Genomic DNA, 21,550 nt, shown 5'->3' on the forward strand with positions numbered 1-21,550 from the left:
CCCACCACGCAGTCACTAAGTTGGATCTTCAGGAGAACGGAGAGTACATCGGTTCTGTGCATCCCTGTACTACCTCACCTAGCAAAGCACCGGCACACAGCGCGCCTGTGCTCATGTTTCTCCAGTGAATGGACGGGTGGAGAGATTAAATAATTGATCATCACCTGTGCAGTGGCAGAAATCTGAGTCTCTAGCCTCCCAAGTGTTAGGAAGGAAAGCTTCGGGGTCCCAGGCTATGCCACAGCAGCACTGCCATGCAGAAGCCCCGAGGTCCCTCACACACCCAGGACACAAACCCGAAGTTCAGACTCCCGGGCTTGGCACGGCCAGGTCTGCCCACCACCGAAAATGCACAAAGCCTCCCTCCTGTCAGCACACCCAGCCCTGCAGAAGCGAGGGAGGAGAATTTAGCATTCACCGGTTTCCCCTCGGAAACAAGCTGGAGGCTGGGTTCCTCCATCCACAGGCGAAGCTTTAATATTTAAGCTGGAGCAACAGCCAAGCACTGTCGAGGGAAAAGAGCTCAATTTTCTTATATCATGTTGTTCTCCCGCGTGCCCTTCAAATCTCCAACCAAACCATCAAACAAGACCCTCCCTTTCCACTGCACCGAGTCCTAAGTTCCTGATTATGAGTCAGAGCCTGATGCAGGGCTGGGAAAGGGATCAGAATTCGCCTAAATCCCAGCCACGGTTAAGCACCATCCGGGCCTCCAGCCTCTGTCTTAGACCCAGTAGGTGATACCAGCCGTGTTGACAGTGGTAATAATAACGTGAAAGGAGAAATGGGCTAAATGGATCTTAATGGCATAATTTGTTTGTGTCAATAGGTTTAAAGTATTATTTCAACATAGAATCAATAAAAACACTCATGGGTTACTAACATGGCTTTTTCACACTAAGTCTCAGGAACCAAGTGTGGGTTTGGCCCTGACAACTTGCCCCAGTGAAAATAAGTCACATCTCAGGTGCTCTACAGCTGCATGTGGCTGGTGACGTGGATCGGAGGGTGCAGAGTCCAGCTGCTTGCAGGTGACAAGTTGGGAGGAGAGACCAGAGCACCCAGCCCCAGCCAGCCTGGAAACTTCCTAGGAGGTCTGCCCCGTCCCCAACGCCCCTTCCCCAGTCCCCATGCAGTCAGCAGAGGGAGGCAAGCTCCTCACTCCGAGCCTCCTCTCGCCACTTGGATTAATTCACTTGTATTTATTTGGCTTTTTATAAACAAAAAAATGTGAGGCAACCCATTCATCACAAGGAAAGGGCAGTCCTCCTAAGGGGACCCGTCAGACAGACGCTCTTTCTGTAAGTAAATAAAAAGGTGACGGCAGGAAATAAAAAGCAGACTGAGCTGAAATCTGGGATATTTTCCCTGCTTTTCAATCCATAAGCCAAAATATTGCTAAGGCTTTTCATAAACAAAGATAATGAGTTGTATAATTTATGCAAATTAACTAATGCTGCTGCATTTTCTAGAAGTAACATAAACTGCATTATTTATTTGATGTGCTTTTTGGAGTAAAAAATAATTGTAATTGGATATTATACCTAACAGGTTTCTCCTATTGTTTTCTTATTAGTGTTTGTGGTGTGGAATATCAAACACACAATTGCTGAGTACACTGCCCTGGGGTGAGTGTCCCCTGCAGGAATGCAATGAAGGTGATCTTTTTAAAAAGCAGGAGAGGTACAGGGCCAGCCACATCTCCTGTGCCAGGAGGGGGCTGCTGTGCAGGCCCTGAGAACCCGGCCGCACTGCAGGTGTTGTTATTTCCAGCGAGTCCTGGTACCTGGTACGAGTTGATCAGCAGCCGGGAGAGAGCGCTGACGTCATTTGAACTCCCTGATGGCTTCCTGTCCTCACGACTCAAGTAGAATCTGCAGCCCCAGCAGCACTGTCTTTGCCAGTGACTTGCTATAAAAGCACATCCTGCGTTCCTTCCTCCACAGACCAACCAAATTAGAACGCCCAGGGGCCCAAGGACATGCCTGCATAGGGAAGTTGGAGACACTGGTCCCTGTCCCCTGAGGCGAAGGCCCTGAGGAGACAGCTCGAGCTCCCCTCACCAAGGCACTGGGCTAGGTGCCTCAGTCGGTCAGCGCATGGCTCTTGGCATCAGCCTATACCTCCCCGCACGTCCAACACACACTGAAACGAGTAGTGCATAATCACACACCGCAATTCTTAATATTACCATATTAGGAGCATTAAAAATGCAAGGAAGGATAATTAAGCAAAATAAATTAACGGAGGACCTTGAAATCCGCAGCCTCGGCGATACTTCTGCTGCCAAAATGCTCACTGATACCTGGGGGCCTCCATCCTGCCCGCCCCTCTTTCTGATAGTCAAAGCACAAAACCGGGCAGAACACTGAATGCAAACCGCTCTGATTCATAACCTTTTTTATGCCACAAAAGATGGCCCTCACCCAGGGGAAGGAATGCCGCTGCTCTGAAAACCTATGGATGCCGGGGAGACGGATGTTGTTTGCGAACAGAGGTCTGATGGGGGCTCTGCCGGCCCCAGCCCTTCCACCCGAGGAAAAGGCTTCTTCCTCAACACCAGGGGTGATGGGGGCAGAAACACAAATATCTCAGACCAAAATGGAACCGAGGGTAATTTCCGGAATTTATTTCATCTCATCTTCCTTAATCATGTAAAAACAAAACCCAAAAATGTTCTACATTCTGGTTTGTGTCCAACACAATGTGCAAACTAATTGAGTGTAAAAATCGTGGCGCTGCATTATATCAGTTAAAGTAAGTGTAACAATTGCTCTTCTTACCCCCGAGCTCGGTTTCATTTCTGTTTTTGTTATAATTCAGTCCATTCACAATATGTCATTGCAAACGCTATTTGCAAAAGAAAGTATAAAAAACAGATTCTTTATTTCTTAGTGCATTTATTTTCATTTCCCCTTCCCAGCCTCTCCACATTTATGCCGTGCTTCCATCTGGAGGGCTTAAAAAAGTTAGAGACGAAGTTGCTATCCATAATGAAGCGCACACTCATCTGGTATTTAGCCTGAGAATTTTATTGCCAGGTGTTGTGAAAGTAGAAAAAAATGACGGCCAAAATACTGTGTTGCATCCAGTTTCCAAACATTTCGTATCGTGTCTGAAAGCACTCATTAATTGGGGAAGGAAGCTGCCGCAGTAAGGTTACTCCACTGCCTTCCAGGAAGAGGCAAATGCTGAGGGTTCCACAGCAAGAATTTAGCTGCTGGCTCCCGAGCGCTACTACCAACGTCAGGGGCGCCCCCAGCAAGTCTGCTCCGAGTCACGGCTGGCACCCCCCACCCTCCTTCGGGCGCCAGAAGCTCATGGGGTTCAGCCTTTCGGAAACTATCCACCAAGCCCCAGCTGTCCTGGGTGTCGTGAGTCGGAAGGCAAGGTCACAAACACTGAAGACCTGGGACTGTCATCCACGCTGACCTCCCCGTGAAGGGAAAGAGAAATGCGTGACTTTGATGAGATCAGAACACCCAGAAAGCAAGGCACCGGCTATAAAGAGACCGAGGGAGCCTCATTATGCCTACCTTCAGGTGGAGACTATAATTTAAGACTCTTTCAACTATTTCACAGCAATTAAAGAATTAAAGGTCAGCAGCAAAACTCACTTCCTCGTGGACTGATCAGTCGTGTGGAAAGTCAAACAGATTCTGTTTGTAAGAAATAACTGCTGAGTGGTCCAGGGCAAGCTCTTTTGGGAAACTACTCTTAATACAGTGTTATACTGACAATTAGGCCTAATTCCAGGTATAAAAGCACACAAGAAAATGGGGATTTAAGCAAAAAACCAGCACTGGGGCATCACACCGGGAAAAAGATTGGGCTTCCATTTCAGTGGTAGGCACGTGGACAATAAGGAATCTCAGTGGGCATAAAGAGTCTTGGGGTATAAGGAGTCTTGGGGTCTCCCAATTTAGTTTCCCTTGGTCCCTATGGAAAAGATTGTAGCATGTAACATATGCTGCTATTTGGGGAAAAAAAAAAAAAAAAAGGAAGCCATGGAATATTTTGAAACTCAAATAGGGCAGATATTTCGGAGATGCACCGTAGTAAGGCGTAGGTCCTGACAACTATCTGTTATCACCTGGGAATGCCATCTGCCCTGAGCTGGTAGCTAGGTGGCCATGCGATGCGGTCTTCTGGAGCCAGCTGCACACTCCTGCCTGGCTTCACTCGACCTGAAGGAGACGTCCCAGAGCCAGGGGAAGCCCAGACTCCCTGGGCGGGCTCTGCCGCATCACAGGTTTCCAGGACAACACCCTACGTCCCATGCGTCCTATGCGAGCTACCTCACTCCCATCAGAGTGCTGAGGCCTGTCACTCACAGAGCTCTCTGAAAAGTTAACGTGATGCTTTAAGACACTTCGAACAAACAGGACCACAGACAAATACATTATCCGGGGCTCCAAGGCCCTCTTGGGTGCTGAAGGACACAGACCTAAGCAGAGCTTTGCAGCATTGAACATTAAAACAAGGATGCCAAAGTGTGCAGATAGAAGAACCACAAACACGCAACCCCAAGTACGGGCTAAAAACCACCATCCAGGAGTGAAGGATGTGAGGAACCAAAGGGAGGGGAGGCTCACAGCCACTTGCTGTGGAATTTATGTTTCTGTAAGTGAAACATTAGGATTCTCGCATACAGGAGAAATTATTGATACATGTGTTCCCTTAAGGAAGTTTCTCGAGAGGCCCATTTCAGATCTAATAATAATCCATATTCTTCCTCTGAAATGGCAGACCCAATCTTTGATTCCCTTATCACCACCTCAGATACATGAATCATTAAGCTGCGAGCCAGCAGAGTTTCGGTTTATCACATGCCACCTACAATATTTAATAAAATAAATTCTAAATAATCAATTCACAAAGAGTTGACATTTCCTACACTCTCGTAATAAATGTCTGCCTCGCGCATCCATCACAAAGCTCTACATAGACTGTGGCAGCGAAGAGGAAAGGGAGCCCCTTAAGTTCTTGAGCAGGAACGAGTAACGCGCATACCCTCCCACGGTCACCGTAGAGGGGATGCTGCTCCCTCCTGCCCAGCCAGCTTCCTTCCGTGCACGTCATGTCCAGCCTGAAGCTACAAGCAGGGTCCTCCCCCTCTTCTGTGACATCCCAGTCCTTGCGCACCAGGTCTCAGCAGGGCCATACAGTGTTGGCTCAGCTGTCCCACACTGAGCATGTCCCCAAGATGTGCCTGGCGCTCCTGTAATGCCATGTGGCAGGGCAGGAGAAACAGAACATTTCCCAACTCCCGCTTTCCAACTGCCCTTCGCAAGAGATGCCGACTAACTTTTCAGGTTGAGGACAAGGTAGGATGAGACAAATAGGCCTATGCTACGTGGACACATTGTCACCGAAAATGGAGAAGAAAAAGAAGAAAGCCTAACCTTCCCCAGGGATGTGGTGCATAAAATATTAGCTCCTTGCAGAAATATGAGCTGAGTACGAACAGCGTATCAGTGTCATGTGACAAACAGGACCACGAGGGCATCCTGGGGCTCAGACCGAAAGCCTTCAGGGGCTGGTGGCAAGTCCTTGGTCATCCCTACCAACTCTCATGGGTTCCCATGGCACTTGCTTCTTCTGGAAGCTGCTGAATAACCTAACACGAACAGGAAAACTATCACTATGTCCCAAACCTCAGTACAGCTTGTCTTTGTAAATAAAGCTTTATTGGAACACAGTCAGGCCTTCACCTTGACTATCATCCATGGTTGCTTTCATACCACAGAAGCAGAGTTTAATAACTGGGACGGACTGCACGGTCACAACACTGAAAATATTTATAGTCTGGTCCGCTCACTCATTCATTCATCCATTCATTTAATCATTCAAAAACTGTTTAACAGACTCCAAGTCCCATGCCAAGCCCTGGGCTGCCACAGTAAAGGGGCCGGCAGGGTGCCCGTCCAGAGGAACCGGCTCAGCGTGTGAGGACAGGGGTCTTCCCCGGGACAGAGGTCTGCGGGGTCTGTTTGGTCATCGTCAGCTGGAGCACTCTGCGTTCAGAAACCTGTTCTCTGGCTTCACTGCCAAGGGCAGAATGAGAAACGACAGGCTCCAGCCATATAATCAGGGATTTCAGTTAAGTTTAAAAAGTGCTGGGAGTCAAATAATGAATTGTCAGACCAACCTGTGAAATTTCCTGTTCAATTTTTTTGTTTAAAATGAGATTAAAATTTGAAACTACATGCCGCAGGGTGAGGCCCCCAGGCAGGACCCTACCCGTCTAAACCTAGGTGCATGTGAATCCAGTGGGCGTCCCGCTAACGTGCAAGATGGGGGATCAGTCCCTGGGGCGGGACCGGACGTCCCACACTCCTAACGGGATCCCAGGGGGTGCCAGACTTGCTGGTCTCTGCCCACCCTGCGAGCTCTGCAGTCTCTGTGTTGGCCTTGAGTTCTTTCGGAGGGGAGAAGTCTGAGCCAGGCCCTGTGGGCACTCAGCCTTTCCAGTGCTGGAATTAAAAGTGCAAAGAGGAAAGCAAAGGAGAGAAACGCAAGGAGCTGAGCGGCACTGTCATGAACACATCGCTTTCTGCCTGTGGTTCTGGCTTTGTGTCAGGGGAGGGCGAATGTGAGATATGCAGCTGCCCGAATCCTAAAACGTTGCATGGGAGAAAACAGACCCAGCCAGCCGCCATCAGAGCCACCTCAACCAGAGCCGCGCGTGGACAGCGTCCCCTCTTTTATTTGTTCAGTGAATTTTCTGCCCCACTCTCACTTGTGACAGCAACGCAGCCCTTCATTTACACTCGCTGTCCCCATGGTTTCGGCTCTGGGGTGGAAGCACCCAGGGAGAGTCGTGGCCTGAGGAGCGCGTGGACCGTGCACCTTCCTCTGCGGTGACACAGGGGGCAGCTGAGGTCCACTGGACCTCCCCTAGGACAAGGCTGGAGATCCATGCTGATGAGCGTGGGTGCCCCTCAGGGACCCAAGTCCCGGCCGTGATGGGGGAGTCCTCTTGCCGGCAGATGCAGAGAAAATCAATACTTCACGATTCAGTCAAGGGAAGGCCGCGGGTGTTCTTTCCCCAACACAACAACCATGTCTGGTCCTTTAGGGAGGGGAAAATGGACAAGGCAGTCTTAAGGTGAGGCTGTGAAGGGTGCTGAGCACCCAGGGGAGACTTGGCAAAGCCTGGTGAAAGGCGGTGTCTTGGGCAGAGAACAGACCTTGCCCGGTGAGTTCCATGGCGTTTTGGAGGCTTGACATCTCACTGAATATGCTAGAATTTCCACTTGTGTCCTGTGAGCAAATCAGCGGTGATGCGGGGGGACTGTTGGGATAATAAACACAAGCTCGGCGCATCAAGCTGCTATTCCATCCCCGTGCTTTCATCAGGGAATTTCTGGCTTACTAAGACTCCGGTCAAGTTTAATAAAGGACATTACAAAATCTTTTACTGGACATACTGTCATCTAGAAGAAACTAGAGTTCCCCTTCAAGGTCTTCCTGGCATGTCTTTTGCTGACAAGCTTCTCTCCCAGCACTACCTGGCAGAAGACCTGGTTCGTCAGGGCAGCAGCTGCAAATGCTACCGTACCCCAGGCTCCTGAAGCCCAGCGCCTCGGCACCTGGGAGTCGCGCTTCAGAGGAGCAGAGAACTCTCGGCCTGGGTGGTGCACGGGGTCACTGGCAGACTTCCAGGAGTAGCTTCTCCCCTACCGTTGACCGTAGTTCCTCCTGCTTGTTACGGTTCCCGCATTGAGAACATGTAGGAGATAAAACTATGCACCCCCTGGTGTCTTCCTGGCAATCGATCAGCACCCCAATCAGACAAACCTCTGGCTGCAAAGACTCAAGGGAGACTCCTGATGTGGTCAGGGATTGTCAGAGGAAATAAAGGAGCCCCTCCGGGGGCTATGCAGATACGCATGGGACATCCTTATCCTAAGAAAACTCCCTGTTCTCTCGTTCTTTCCCAAGCAAAGGCTCACAGGGGAATACAAAAGGACTCACAGAGACTCAAGTCAGATCACACCTGGAGAGGATGGTGGGGTATGCGAGGTGTTCGGAGGGCTTGGGGACCAGCTCCCAACCGAGGGAGTGGACAGCTCAGGGCATGCGTGTTGTCTTCCCACATTCCCCATGTAGAATGAGGACAGGAGTTTGAACAGATTAGAAATCTAATTAATCAATTATTCTCATGCTCAGAATTCCAGGGTTTTGTACTCCAGAATAGATTGACTTATTCCTTATGGAAGGAAAGCTAAATAGCAATGTGATCTGAGATTTTGTTTTGTTTTTGAAGTGGAAGATGTATTTTAATTCATGGTATTGTTAGAAGCTTATTAGAATCTCATTGCACTTGTTTTTATAATTAAAATATTCCCAAGTACTTTGAAAACACACAGTTTTAAAAAATGAGGATAGTAATAGTACCTACTTAACAGGGATATTGCCATGGGAATGAATGACACCATGCACCACACGGACATTCACTACAAGTTCAGTAAGTTCTGCCTGCACTGCTATTGTGTTTTTGGCTATAGTGAGGAAGGAACAGGCCTTAAGAAGGTGCTGCAGGCTAAGTATCTGTGGTTCCTCAAATGCATATGTTGGAGACTCTGAGTGTGGGGGTTTATGCACAGATCACTGCCCTAAACAACAAGACCCCAGAGTCCCCTCCTCTTTCTACCATGTGAGGACGTAGTGAGAAGGTGTCACTTGAGAACCAGCAAGTGAACCCTACCTGTCCCTTGACCTTGGACACCCAGGCTCCAAAGCTAGGAGAGACAAATGTCTGTGTGTAAGCCACCTAGCCTCTGGCATTTTGTTACAGCAGCCCGAGTGGACTAGGACAGAATAGAGGCAAGCCCATCTCCCTGCTGGGCATCGTGAACTCAGCAGAATGGACTAGAAAGGGCTGCTTCTACTGCTTCAAAATGTGGCTGGTTTAATATTATTTACTACCTAACATTTTAATTATATGAATTGGGTAGGAACACATCACCAGGGATGCTTGGTAATTAGAGATTAAGGAGAGACTATGGATGCGAGCTCCTGAATGGTTCTACCAAAATATGTCCAGGTAACAGGAAACTGAGTCATGACTTGATATACCAGCAGAATGCTGTACAAAACCTCAGAGATTGCAAGTCTGCAGAGCACTATGGGAGACACATAGATGCCATGGCACAAACCAGCTCCCTCCACTGGAGAAGTCATGAGACACCTTTAGCCAGACAGGACAGGCAGCTCTGGATTTGGAACCGAAGACGTGGACTCCAGTTCCAGATGTGCAGCCACTGGTGATGAAGTATCTGTCACAACTGTATCACAGGGTTGGATGCATTCCAGATATTCAGCAGATTTCATTGCTTAGGGCAAGGCCCTGGGTACTGATCCAGAGCCTACCCTGGGAAGGGAAAAGCAAGGTCACCCAAGCCCCTAAAACCTTCATTCATAAGCTGGTCACTGGAGCAAGGTATGTTTTGCTGGCAGGATACACTCTCATTTACTAGGTTTAAGAGGTTACCTAGTTACAGGCTTTCAAGTATGGAAGGTACCAAATAACATGTCTTTACTGCACTGGACAAACGGATATAAATTCAAAGCGAATGCTTTGTAAGGAAGGTACAGAAACAATGCTACAGCGATGGAAGAAAGCTATTTCCCGCTGTAACACATCGGGGCAGGACGCTGGGAGAGTCAGAAGTCACAAAGCAAAAACAGTGTGGACCTAACAGGGGAGAAATGGCTTCTGAACAAGGAACACTGGGGGTACATAGTGAGTCTGAAGGGGGTGAGGGACAGAGAAATGCCCAGAAACCAGATATGTTATTTTACTAAAAGTTAAAAAGTTAAAAAAAAAAAAGTCTCAGTGAAAAATGCGCGTGGCAGCACACAGGCCTCCGGCCCCTGTGGGAGTGGGCCGTGCTGTCTTTTCATTAGCCACCTTGCTTCCTCCTTATTTACTCGTTGCTGCTTTCCAAGCTCGATCTGGGCACTGTGCATGTTTGTGACTGGCTATTTAAAACATTTCCCATCAGCTGCAAGCAAGACACCTATTTATCTTATGGCTGCAAGCAGAGCTGAAATGATCTGGCATGGCCACAAGGCAGACAGTTATTTCATGCCCTGTTAATTCCTAATGCAGTAACTACAATATCATTCCTACTTTTAAAAGAGGTGCTTTTTTTTTTTTTTTTAAATATGGGGCCTAAGTGCCCAAATAAAGAACATCATTCTAATGAGGCCGAGTCCCAAAACATAACCTCGTTACTGCTGCTGCTGCTGCGCGACTGCTGAGCTGCAAGCTTCGGGCAGTTAATGGAGAAGGCAGAGGAACCGCTCACTCTTTGCAGGCAGCTCAAACAGGTCAGCAAAACTAAACTCTTTCTCCATGTCTGAAAAGTACCGTCGGGGTGGTGGGCTGGTACTTCCGCCCAAAGGTGGTCCAGACCAGCGAGTCCTGTCCGCTCCAGGACGGGCTTTGTGAGCAGAAGGTCTTCGTTCCAGCTGCCACAGCTGCACCAACAGCCTCAGCACCAGGACCTCCCAGTGCCCCCAAGCGCCCATGCACACAGGGAGAGCTTAGATCAGAGCAGGCAGGGCTGGGCTGCAGCCCAGTGGAAGAGCACTTGCCTAGCTCATGCATGGGAAGCCCTGGTTTTGATTCCCAGCAACACACACGTGCGTGCACGTGCGCGCGCGCGCGCGTGCACACACACACACACACACACACACACACACACACAGTCAGAGTGCCCCATCCCCAGTAGGTATCTGGTGTGGATAGGGCTGGAAGAAATAATGACATGTCACCAAGCTGGCCACCTGCTGGTTGAGGTCACATGAGCTACTTTTCAGCAGATTCGATCATCACTCACTTACACTTCCCATCCCTACCCTGCTGCCCGTCTGGCTCCTGCCGTACCCTGCTTCCTTTCACCCATGTCATTCCTAAGACCAAGTCGGCCTCACCCACTGCCATGTGCTCCACACAGGACCTTGCCAATCTTCCAGCAGAGCCTCATCAGAGCTGCATGCTAAGCTCTCTGCCTCCGATGAGACTGGGGACCAGTCCATCCTTCTGTGCATTCCTGCATCCTCAGGGCCTGCCACGATGCTGGTGTGTAGAAAACATCCAGTGTCGGGCTGATGGATGAAGGGAGTGCGGTGAACAAACACAGCCTGTGATATGAAAGTCCACGGGCCCCACCCAGGGGCTGGGCCAGCTGGGCTAGGGCAAAGCACCAGCTTCACTCGGAGCCAGGCACGCCCCTGACCTGTGGTGTGAGGTGGGGCCGGAGAAACCCTCTCTTTGGCTCACTCCCTCCAGCTCTGAAGTGGGTATAATTATGTGTACTTTGCATGGAAGTTTTTACGAGGACCAGAGGAAGCCTATACCTGGCACACAGGAGATTCACACGCCTGTGACTGACCCAGCACTAAGGGGCAGTTCCCACCTGTTTGGGGGACCCAGCAGCAAAGGTGTAGGGTTAGTGGGGATCAGAGAGCCAGCCTCGGGAGAAGAGTGAGCCCCAGAACTAGGACAGCCCTGCCAGCTGCTGGGGACAGAGGGAAAGTGAACTTGAGAGAAGTCTTCCAGTGTGGCCCAGAGGTCCACCTCACCCCGGCTGACGTCACCCAGTGCATATGACCCAGGGCTCTGGTGGCTCTGGAGGCATAGCAGTGCTTCCAAGCTGGCTCTCTGCTCCCAGGGCACCTCCCACCCCTACCCCTAAAGTGCCTCCCACCTGCGCAGCCCCAGACAGGCGGGCAGGATCTGCCTGGGAGCAAGACTCACTGCAGACTCAGATTTCATCTCTGGAAACACTGGCATCACAGCCACCTTCCCTTCCCTCCCTGCCAACCTTCGTCATCCTTGGAAACCTCATCGAGCTGGCTTCTCCCGCCCTGCAGACAACTGACTAATCATGGGCCTAGCAGCTCCTGGGCTTCAGAAACATCTGCCCCACTCTGGGCCAGGCTGGGAAAATCAGTGTGTACCCGGAGCCCCAACCTCAGAACAAAAGAAGCTGCTCTGGCAGCTGAGCAGTTCCTCCTTCCACGCACAAGGCTGCAAATGCTCCTGCCCTGAGGGGAGGCTTAGAGCAAGTGATATACTAAACGGTACATCCAAATATCTTCATCACACCCTTGGATGGAGGAAGCCAGATCAGCAGGTAGAACCATCACAGCCTCAAGCCCCTGCGCCACAGCGGCTGCCCTCCCCTGCAGGGGGCGGCCAGTGGGCACTAAGCCCGGAGGGATGCAGGTCGCATTACTGGGGCCCTGACGGAGGAAGCAGGGTAAGAGCTTGGAGGGCCCCGTTCCCTGTGAGATGCAATTTCTCAGGTGGAAAACACTGCTCCCTGGGCTTCCCCACCCGGGGCCAGATAGGAGCTAATACAGGAACAATGCGCCTGAGATCTGGGGGCTGAAAAGTCCTTCTTTGGGGCTGCTTAAAAATCCATACCCACAGACAAGCACTCACTGCAGAAGACTCACGTTAACCAGAGGAGGTGCCCATGCCCACTAATAATTAGGAAAACTTGAATCCAAACTGGATGGGGCGCCATCTTCCCTCGGTCAATGGTGAGGGGGCGGGGGAAGTGGGAATTTCCGGCGCCAGTGGGCATGTAATTAGTACAGCCTCTTAGGAGCGATTTGGCGGCACCCAGCCCAACTGAAACTGGTCGTCCCAAACAACCCAGCAATTCCTGGTCCATGCTGCTTGCACGCACAAGAAGACAGTATAAGAACACTGGACATCTGGGAGCCGGGTAGAAGTCCACGCAGGGGGAACAGCCCAAGCGTTTATGGCAGTGGAATATTATAGAGCTGTTAAACAGGATGTGAGAGAGCTAAACATCAACATGGTGGGAAAAGGAAGCAGTATGTAAATTACCCATATGCAAATACACATTCACATGAGATCCTCCCCAACTTGGCGAGTTTAGCTAATATCAACTAGGAAGCATCTCTGATTACTGCAGTATACTGTTGACTCCCAGGCACTTTTCATAAAGGCTCAGCCTTCTATAGCGCTTAGCACTGTTTCTGAGCTTCACCTAAGCTGTGGCTGTCACCTCCTCCCATCATCAGCCCGTGGGGCGGGGGACACGGCTCCTGTTTCCTCTGTGGATGTCACACAGCCTCGCTAACGTAGGTATGCCATCAGGACTTGCGGGCTGCTCTGGAACAACTTGCAGCCTCCCTTCATAGGCATCTGGAGGTGAAGCGCCTAGTGTCATCGGCCAAGGCATCTGAGGCTGTCCACAGCCACGCGAGTCCTGGGAACCCGCACCCCCACCATCCTGCGCGTTTCCTCCCTCTCCTCCTGAGGGGCCAGGCTGCAATCTGCAAGTGTGAGAGCCGCAAATAACTCCAAACATAAATATGACCTAAAAATAGCCATACATCACTCCGACTCCATCCGGTGACAATTCTAATTTATAACACGAGGGAAGAAAATGAACACTGTGGCTTTTTTTCCCTGGGCTTCCAAGCTGCTGCTGAGGACGAATTCCGCCCTGCTGTTACTTACAACCAGAGGTTCCTGATTTACGTATTACTAAAGATGAAATATACCAGAGGCCTACGGGCACTGGGGCTGTTTGCCCGGTTTTAGTGTGAATTCCTGCAGGCTGTGTACATCCTGCTGTGAGCCGCCTCTCCCTCCTCGGCCCCGCCCACTCTCCGTCACCCTCTACCTGTGCCTCCTGTGGGGAGAGAAGGGTGCTCCCCAAAGGACAAACTCCGTCCTCCTTGGCTCCCTGTGAAGACGGCTAATACATTAGCACTGTGCGTGGTCACAGTCCTAGAGGTGGGTCCGAGCAGCACGCTCAGGTAATCTGCATTTTAATGTTCCATGCAGTCAATTAAACCACGCTGCGCAAACCCTGGGCAAGGAAGAGCACAGGGAACTGGAATCCCTCGGATCGGGGCTTTTTCTTTGTTCATCATCGTAAACCATTGTTATTGGGTATAGAAAAAACTCATGCACGTAAAACAAAAGTTATCGCTCTCAGTGGGGTAATATAATAAAAGCCATGTGATGCTATTTTTAACAGGCACAAAAGCATATGATTAACACAGAAAAAGTCGTAATGACAAAGTGTGTTGCAGCGCTTGTCAGCGCGGAAGGGCAGCCATAGAACTCAGGTGGGCTACGGCCCTCGCTGGCACTGCAGAATGCCAGAGACGCAGCACACCTGCAGGGCAGACGGGGTCTCGAGACACCAGGTACCACAAGCAGGATCCCACTCCCAGCCCAAGACAGCCCGCGCCGCACTCCTGGGGGAGGATCACTAAGGCGTGTGGAGAAGTGGGTGCTGGGTAACCAGCAGGTCCATGCCCCTTTCCCTGTGACACCTGGCTCAGACCCTCAAATGCTGGACATCAGGAGTGAGGGAGTTTCTCCAGGGTTGCCCCTGGCTGAAAGTCAAAATGACAGGAAGGAAATCAGGCTGCCTCCAGGGACAAAACCCAAATGTGCCCAGGTCCTAAGATGTTCTGCAGATGCCAGCTCCACCGCAGCCCTGCAAGGATCCTGCACACCCTGTGATGCTGCCTAATTATCTTCAGCCTGGACTGAAGTTGAAACACCCAGAGGGAGCTGGAAGATCGGTCCCCTAGTGGGAGAGAAGCCTAGCTGGGGCCAGGGAGGGGCAGGACCAGCTCAATGGGGGGGGGGCAGGGGCACCTGGAGAGAGAAGCTCCACAAGCTGCCTCCCCTCTGCCCTGACACCTGCAAACTCTCAAGGCATTGGAGGATTTTCCATGACAAATACAATAAGCAATTCTATAGACACCTTGCAAACCCCCGTTCACACATAATGACCCACTCCCAAAGAAAGGCAGGGCTTCAGGTACGCCCAGTGACGCGGGGAACTCTCATGGCTGTCATTACTGGGTAAGGAGGAAGGAAAACAAAAGCAAACAGCAGGGTCTTAGCAAGCAAAAATTCTTCAGCAGAGGTGACTGGCACCAAATTACTCCCATGCAATTCCATTCTCCATCGTAGCCCGGAAGCGACATTTGGGGACAAGAGAACCTTTTCTGCTCTTTACCTCCACTCCCTGGACTTTGAGTTTCATGTGGTCCTCTCTGGTCGTTTTCCCATCTTTCCTCTTTTTCCAGCAATACCCATCTTTCCTGTATTTCACTTTCTTCCTGTTGTAGAGTATCATTGAGCCATTCTGTGGTCTGGAAATAACAAATGGTTAAGTTACCAAGAGAACCAAGCAGAAGAAAAATTTATGAAGAAAGATATTGTAGACCAGTAAAAGTCTCTGCAGAAAAAAAAAAAAGCAATATTCCACATTTGCTGGGACATAATTTTTCACCTTTTATTGCAGCTCCCTGGATTAACCATGTTTCATGGCCAGCCAAAATTTGCTTGTGGATTTGGTACCTAATGAATTAAATGTGTCAATAATAGGCTTAAAAAACATCCCCTTAGTAATACCCACCAACTAATCAGGATATATGACGTGGGGGCCCGAGCTCTGCGCCGAAAAGTAGCCCAAGCTGAGCGAGAAAGCAAAAAGAGCCAGGGGTGTCGTGGTAGGCTGCAATATCTTATCTCTTGTAGAAGGATTTTCTGCACATCTTTTAATCCATCACCCGGCATTAGGAAATAAATAAGTTTAACGCAGACGCTAGATGACTATGTTAAGAACAGACCAATGGAAGAGCTAGTCACCGAGGCCAAATGCTCCTGATTCATTGCCTGCATTTAGATTACCGCCAGATACAGAGGCGCATCAGAGTCCGCCTTTTCGAGCAAGCTAAGTACCTGATTCGTTCCCATTTGGGCCTCAGCTGTCAGAGGTCTCAGATCATGCCGGATGAACTCATCTATTCGGTCCACAGCCACAGTATCTTAGGGAAATGACTGCCCTGCTTGCTAAATGCTAACAGTAGGATGGCCATTCTCGGGATGTTTTAAAAGAACAAACAAAAGAGAACACTGGATTTTTCTAGAAAGAAAAGCTGCATCCGCCACAGAGAATAGAAGGTCACTGTAGTCATGTCTACAGGGCAGTGGTCACGTGTTTGGGTTGGAAACGCCAAGGACAGAAAGAGCTGAGGCCCCTGGCAGCTGCAGCAGACACTGGCGAGGCATTTCCAGAACAGAGCTGCAGCAGGTGCGGGAAGATCCAGCCTTCCAGCCGGCACACTGCCCGCAGCCAGCTCCGTGCGGCCCTGCACCTGAGCTCGGTGGGCTCACGGGCACGGTGACCACCATGCGTGTGCACGAGGCCAGCTTTCCCTCTCACTCTTAGCCAAGGTGAGGGAGCTCTTTGTACAAACCAGGCAAACGAAGTGCTTTTTTTCTCCTGCACCTTGGTCTCTCGTGTTTTTCTGCTGCCACAGAGGTAAGGGAAGAGTTATATCAGCCCTCCTTCCCCAGCTGGGGCCAGAGCCTCCAGCCTCTTTCTTTCCTTTTTTCTTCGAACAATGGGCCATTTCACCATCGGGCACTGAATGTTGGCTATTGATGGCTTAATATTCCATTGTCTGGAGGGAAAAAAAATCACGGCGGGGTGACTGCCGCTAATTGCAGTTCCCACCCAGCCCACTGTGTCATTCAGCAGCAATATGATGACTGAACAGCAATTCCATCGGAAATTATAGACCTTCAGCAGCGACTCCCTACACTTCATTGTTTCCCGATCAGGGTGCAATTGGTTTGTGTCAGTGTTGGTTTCCTCCCTAAGCCTGCACTGACTAAAACAATCGGGAAACAGCTCCCTGTGCTTGTCACGACGCCGTCACCTGATGGTATCTGTCTGCACTTACAAGTCTGCACTGAAACCCTTACAATTCCTCTCCATTTCCAAGTGGCAGGCAGGCTGGGAGGGGGCCAGCCACCCTGACTCTCTGCCAGCCGCTCCAGGTACTTGCGGGGAAGCTTCAGAGCCCCAGGAGCCTCCTGGGCCCAGCAAGTACCCCCGTGTCCAACTACGGCAAAGGAATGCATCAGATCAAACAGATGGTCCCTGTGTGTGGCTTGTCCTCTCAAAGAAGGAATGATGACAGCCATGGGGTGTCACAGGGGTGCCCTGGTCAAGGAAACTCCATCTGCTGGAGAAGTCCCACGCCAACGCAGCCTCACCGGGGCTAAGGTGCGACTCGTGAGCGGCTCCATCCCTGACCTGTCCAAACCCGGTCCATGATCAGCAGCAGCACTGTCAGGCCCTGTCAGGCCAACTATCCCCAAACTGTGAGTGGCACGGCCCAGAGAGAGGGGACTCCCCCAGACACTGCCATGTGTGCAGTTAGAATCACAGCTGCACCCACTCCAGGTGACCCACTCTTTGGCATCCAACAGTGACCTTGGCATCTGACACTGGCAACGGGACCCAATCCCACAGGGTACTACAGGGCTTAATAAACAGAATCACCACCTTAACCTTGAATAAGAGGCAACCTAAGAGTGTATATTCCATCAATGTGGCTCCAATAAACTTGCTCCCACTCTCCGTGATGGGAAGGTCCTCACCCCTGCGCCAGGTCCTAAGAGGAGCACGCGGAGAGACGGACGGGCTGCAGGGGGCCCGCCTGCCAGGCAGGGCACAGTCCCTGAGGCTGGGCGCCATCCCAGGATGCAGTCCCAGCAAAGTGGACCTCCTGGGAAGGGATGATCGAAGGATGGAGGGAAGTGACGTGTGCCTCTGGGAGAAGCCAGTGGGCTGGGCCACAAGACTGACACACTTCCAGCCAACCTCAGGAAGGGCTCACTGAGCAGCACAGGGAAGCAGGAAGAGTTGCAGGTGGGGAGAAGAATAGAGACCTCATGCAGGAGGCCAGGGAGCCTACAGCCTAATACTGTGACATCTTCTGGTTCTGGGCCCTTGCTGCGTGCCACTGCCGGCCAGGCACATTGCATGCGTATCTCTACCTATATCCACGTCTGTATCTGCCATCTATGCACAATCAGCCTTTCTAGCCGGAAGCTTCCAGGAGGAGACAATTGTCCCTTCTAGGTGGGTTGAGCATGGACTTCGGGCCAGTCTGGGTCTGAACCCCGTTTCTCCCGGCTGGGTCATCCTTAGTGTCTTGAAATCACTGTCACTGTGGGATCTGGTGGGTGGATTTCAGGATTTCCCCATCCTGTGGCTGCAATGACTCTGGGGGATCCCAGTCTTCCCAGCCCCATGGCTGGGGATGACTCTGGGTGCTCTACACAGCTCCCCACTGGCAGTAAGCTGCCCACCATGGTGACTTGCAGGGGGCAAAGTTCCTTTATCTGCACTCCCCCTCTTTCTCTTACCTCCACACTTCATGTTGTTGATACCTGGGGTTGCCTCTCAGATAAACTGCTTGCACTCAAACCCTCACCTCCAGATCTGCTTCTGGGAGAAGCCAGGCCAGGATGCCAGTCTAAGAGAGCTCAGGGAGCCCCTGATGCCCCCTGCATGGCACAGAGGGGTGTCAACGAAAAATGTGATGAACAGGAGGTCATTCTAACCGGAGGCTGGAGCCACGTAACCTTTTGTCTAAGAGGTTAATAGTGAGCAGACTCAGTAACAGCGCAGTGGGACGCAAAGATCACAGAGTCAGCAGAAACCTGCTACAAATCACAGCAGTGAAGAAGTGGGTACAAGATTCGGATATAAGCTAGTGATGGTGCATGGACAGAGAGAATAATGGAAGTCCCATTTACTATAGGGAAAAAGAAAATTAAAACCTACACATCATTAAACAAATTCTTTTCTAAATCTAGAAAATTTTATTGTAAAGTTTATTTGGAAAGAAGAAACATTAAGAATAGCCAGAAAACCCCCCAATGAAGATGACCAAGATATGGAGGTAGCCCTACTGGCTATTAACACATGTTGTAAAACCTCCATATTTTGGGTTTTGTTTTTTTTCTGGTACTGGGAATCGAACTCACGACCTTGTACTTGCCAGGCAGACACTGTGCCGCGGAGCTAAATCCCCAGCCCAAACTTCCATATTTTTAAAAGTAGGAGGTATGACCAAAATATACAGGGAATGTTTAGATTTTTAAATTTATTATGGTAAAAGACACATTTGCGTTAATCCTCCTCAAAATACATCACATCACTTCAAACACACTTATCCCACCATTCTTACCACTTTCTGAAGCAGCTCTGGAAATCCTCTCTCACAAGTATCCTTATGAGAGATATGATAAAAAAAAAATACAATGAATGCAGCTGATGGGGGCCATCCAACAGAGAGGCAGCCTTGAGAAAACATTCTAGTGTGTTCTCACCCACCTTCATTCACTGGATGTGGCACTGTTTTACTTCTGGCTCTTCCCCAAAATCAAAATGACCATGAAAGGTAAACACTTGGAATCAATTCAGGATATTGTGGCAGCCACAATAACCCAACTAAAGACCCTTAGGAAAGAGGACGTCCAGAACTGCTTCAGAGGTGGCAAGGGTGATGGGATACGTGTGTTTGAAGTGATGGGGAATATTCTGAGTGGGATCAATGGCAATGTACCTTTTACTGTACTGTTTTTAAATTTAAACATTCTTTATTTTATCACACCTTGTGTGAGCTTGACACATGAATAAATAGACCCATGGAATGGGATAGAAAATCCAGACATACATCCACTTACAATGTAGCATGCACAACAAGCAGGGTAGCGCAAGTCAGTGGTGGAGGGGATTGATGTTTTAATAAGCGATCATGGGATCGCTGGGCAGGAATATGGAAAAAGGTGAAATTGGAGCTACTCTGCCCATAATACAGTAGTTTTGATTCTAAATGGACCAACCACTCCCAAGTAATGAATAAAATCACACATACTGTAGGAGAAAATATAGGGGAGTTCCTCAACCACCTGAGGTGAAGAAAACTTTCCTAACCACAATCCAAAATTCACAACATTATGTGCAAGATAGGTACATCAGATTACATAAAAATAAAACTGCTAAGCTCTTCTTCAGTGTGGCAGCACCATTTCACATTCCCACTAGAAATGTATTTCTCCACATCCTCCCCAACATTTGGCAATGCCTGTCATTTGGATTATAGCCACCCTAGTGGGTGTCTGGTGGTTTTAATTTGCATTTCTCTAATAACTAATGATGTTCAGCATCTTTTCATGTCCTTATTAGTGATTCATATCATTTCTTTGGTGAAATGTGTATTGAAATCTATTGCCCATTTTTAATTGAATTGCCTTGCCTTCTTATTTTTGAATAGTAAGTGTTCTTTATGTAATATCCATATACGACACATTTATTAGATAAATGATTGGCAAATACTTTCTTCCAGTCTTTTTCTTGTGACTTTTTTTTTTAAAAAGCAATATGTTTTAATTTTGGTAAAGTCCATGTTGTTGGTTTTGTCTTTAAGGAATAGGGCTTTCAGTATACTAAGAACTTTTGTTTAACCCAAGGTCATGACTCTTCTCATGTTGTCTTCTAAGAGTTTTATAATTTTAGTTTCTACCTTTAGACATATGATTCATTTTGCATTAATTTTTGTGTATGACGTGAGGTAGGTGTCTAAGTTGAGTTGTTTCCATATGGTTATCAAATTGTCCCAACACCAGTTGTTCAAAAAAAGAAAAGAGCTTATTCTGTCCTCCTACTCATCTTCCAATGACTTACTTTCGAGGAAAATAAACTGACTCATAACCATAAGGTTTTATGTTTGGATTTTATATTCTGTTCCATTGCCCCATCCTTATGCCAGTACCACATATCTTGATTGTTGTAGTTTTATAGTAACTTTTGAAATCAGGAACTATAAATTCTCTGACTTTGTTCTTTGTCAAAATTTTGGCTATTTTAAGTTCTTTGCATTTCAAGATCAGCTGAACAATTTCTGAAGTGAGGGAAAGCCTTCTGAGGTTTTGATAGGAGTAACATTTAATCTAGAATCAATTTGGAAAGGATTCCCACCTTAATAGTAGATCTTCCAATCACTTCCAATGAAGTTATTTTGAGCTCCATTAGCATGGAATAATTCTCCACCTCTCTAAGTCTTTAAATTCTCCATATCATAATTTTCAAAGTACAGGTGTTAAAACCTGTAAATTAAATTTATCCTAATAGTATATTCTTTTTAATGCTATGTATGAATGGAATTGTTTTCTTAATTGCATTTTTGGATTGTTCATTCTATACAATTAACTTTTGTATGTTGATCTTTTATCTTGTGACTTTACTAAATTCTTTAGTTCTGATAGAGTTTATTATAGATTCTTTAGGGTTTTCTACATATATAATCAAGTCACTTGTGAATAAAAATAGTTTCACTTCCTCCTTTTTCTTGTGGCTACCTTTTATTTCTTTTTCTTGCTTTATTGCACTGGCTAGAATCTTCAGTACCTTGTTGAAGAGAAGTGGTAAGAATCAACACCTTGCCGTGTTCCTGATTTTAAGTGAAAAGCATTCGGTCTTTTGTCATTAGGTATACTAGCTGTACCAAAGACTTAAATAATGTAGAAAGTGCTCGGGAACCAATGTGAACAGGATGCCACTGACCAAAGATGGGAAAATATAACCATCAATAAAAATAATACCTACAACAGACTAACACATATTAACATGTTTAAATCCATGAGTTCATAATGACCCTA

General features: G+C 48.7%; 1 protein-coding gene across 3 annotated transcripts in view; it reads right to left on the reverse strand.

The window, feature by feature from the left end:
* Camta1 (calmodulin binding transcription activator 1) overlaps positions 1-21,550 on the reverse strand; it is a 774,560-nt gene that overhangs the window by 380,481 nt on the left and 372,529 nt on the right. For all 3 annotated transcript variants that reach the window (XM_005404072.2, XM_005404071.2, XM_005404073.2), the window contains one exon: positions 15,042-15,177. In XM_005404072.2, coding sequence (XP_005404129.1) covers positions 15,042-15,177 — 136 coding nt within the window. The remainder of the gene's footprint in view (positions 1-15,041; positions 15,178-21,550) is intronic.

This window comes from Chinchilla lanigera, unplaced genomic scaffold (assembly GCF_000276665.1).
Source record: "Chinchilla lanigera isolate Chin_1 unplaced genomic scaffold, ChiLan1.0 scaffold00085, whole genome shotgun sequence".
Classification (NCBI taxonomy): domain Eukaryota; kingdom Metazoa; phylum Chordata; class Mammalia; order Rodentia; family Chinchillidae; genus Chinchilla; species Chinchilla lanigera.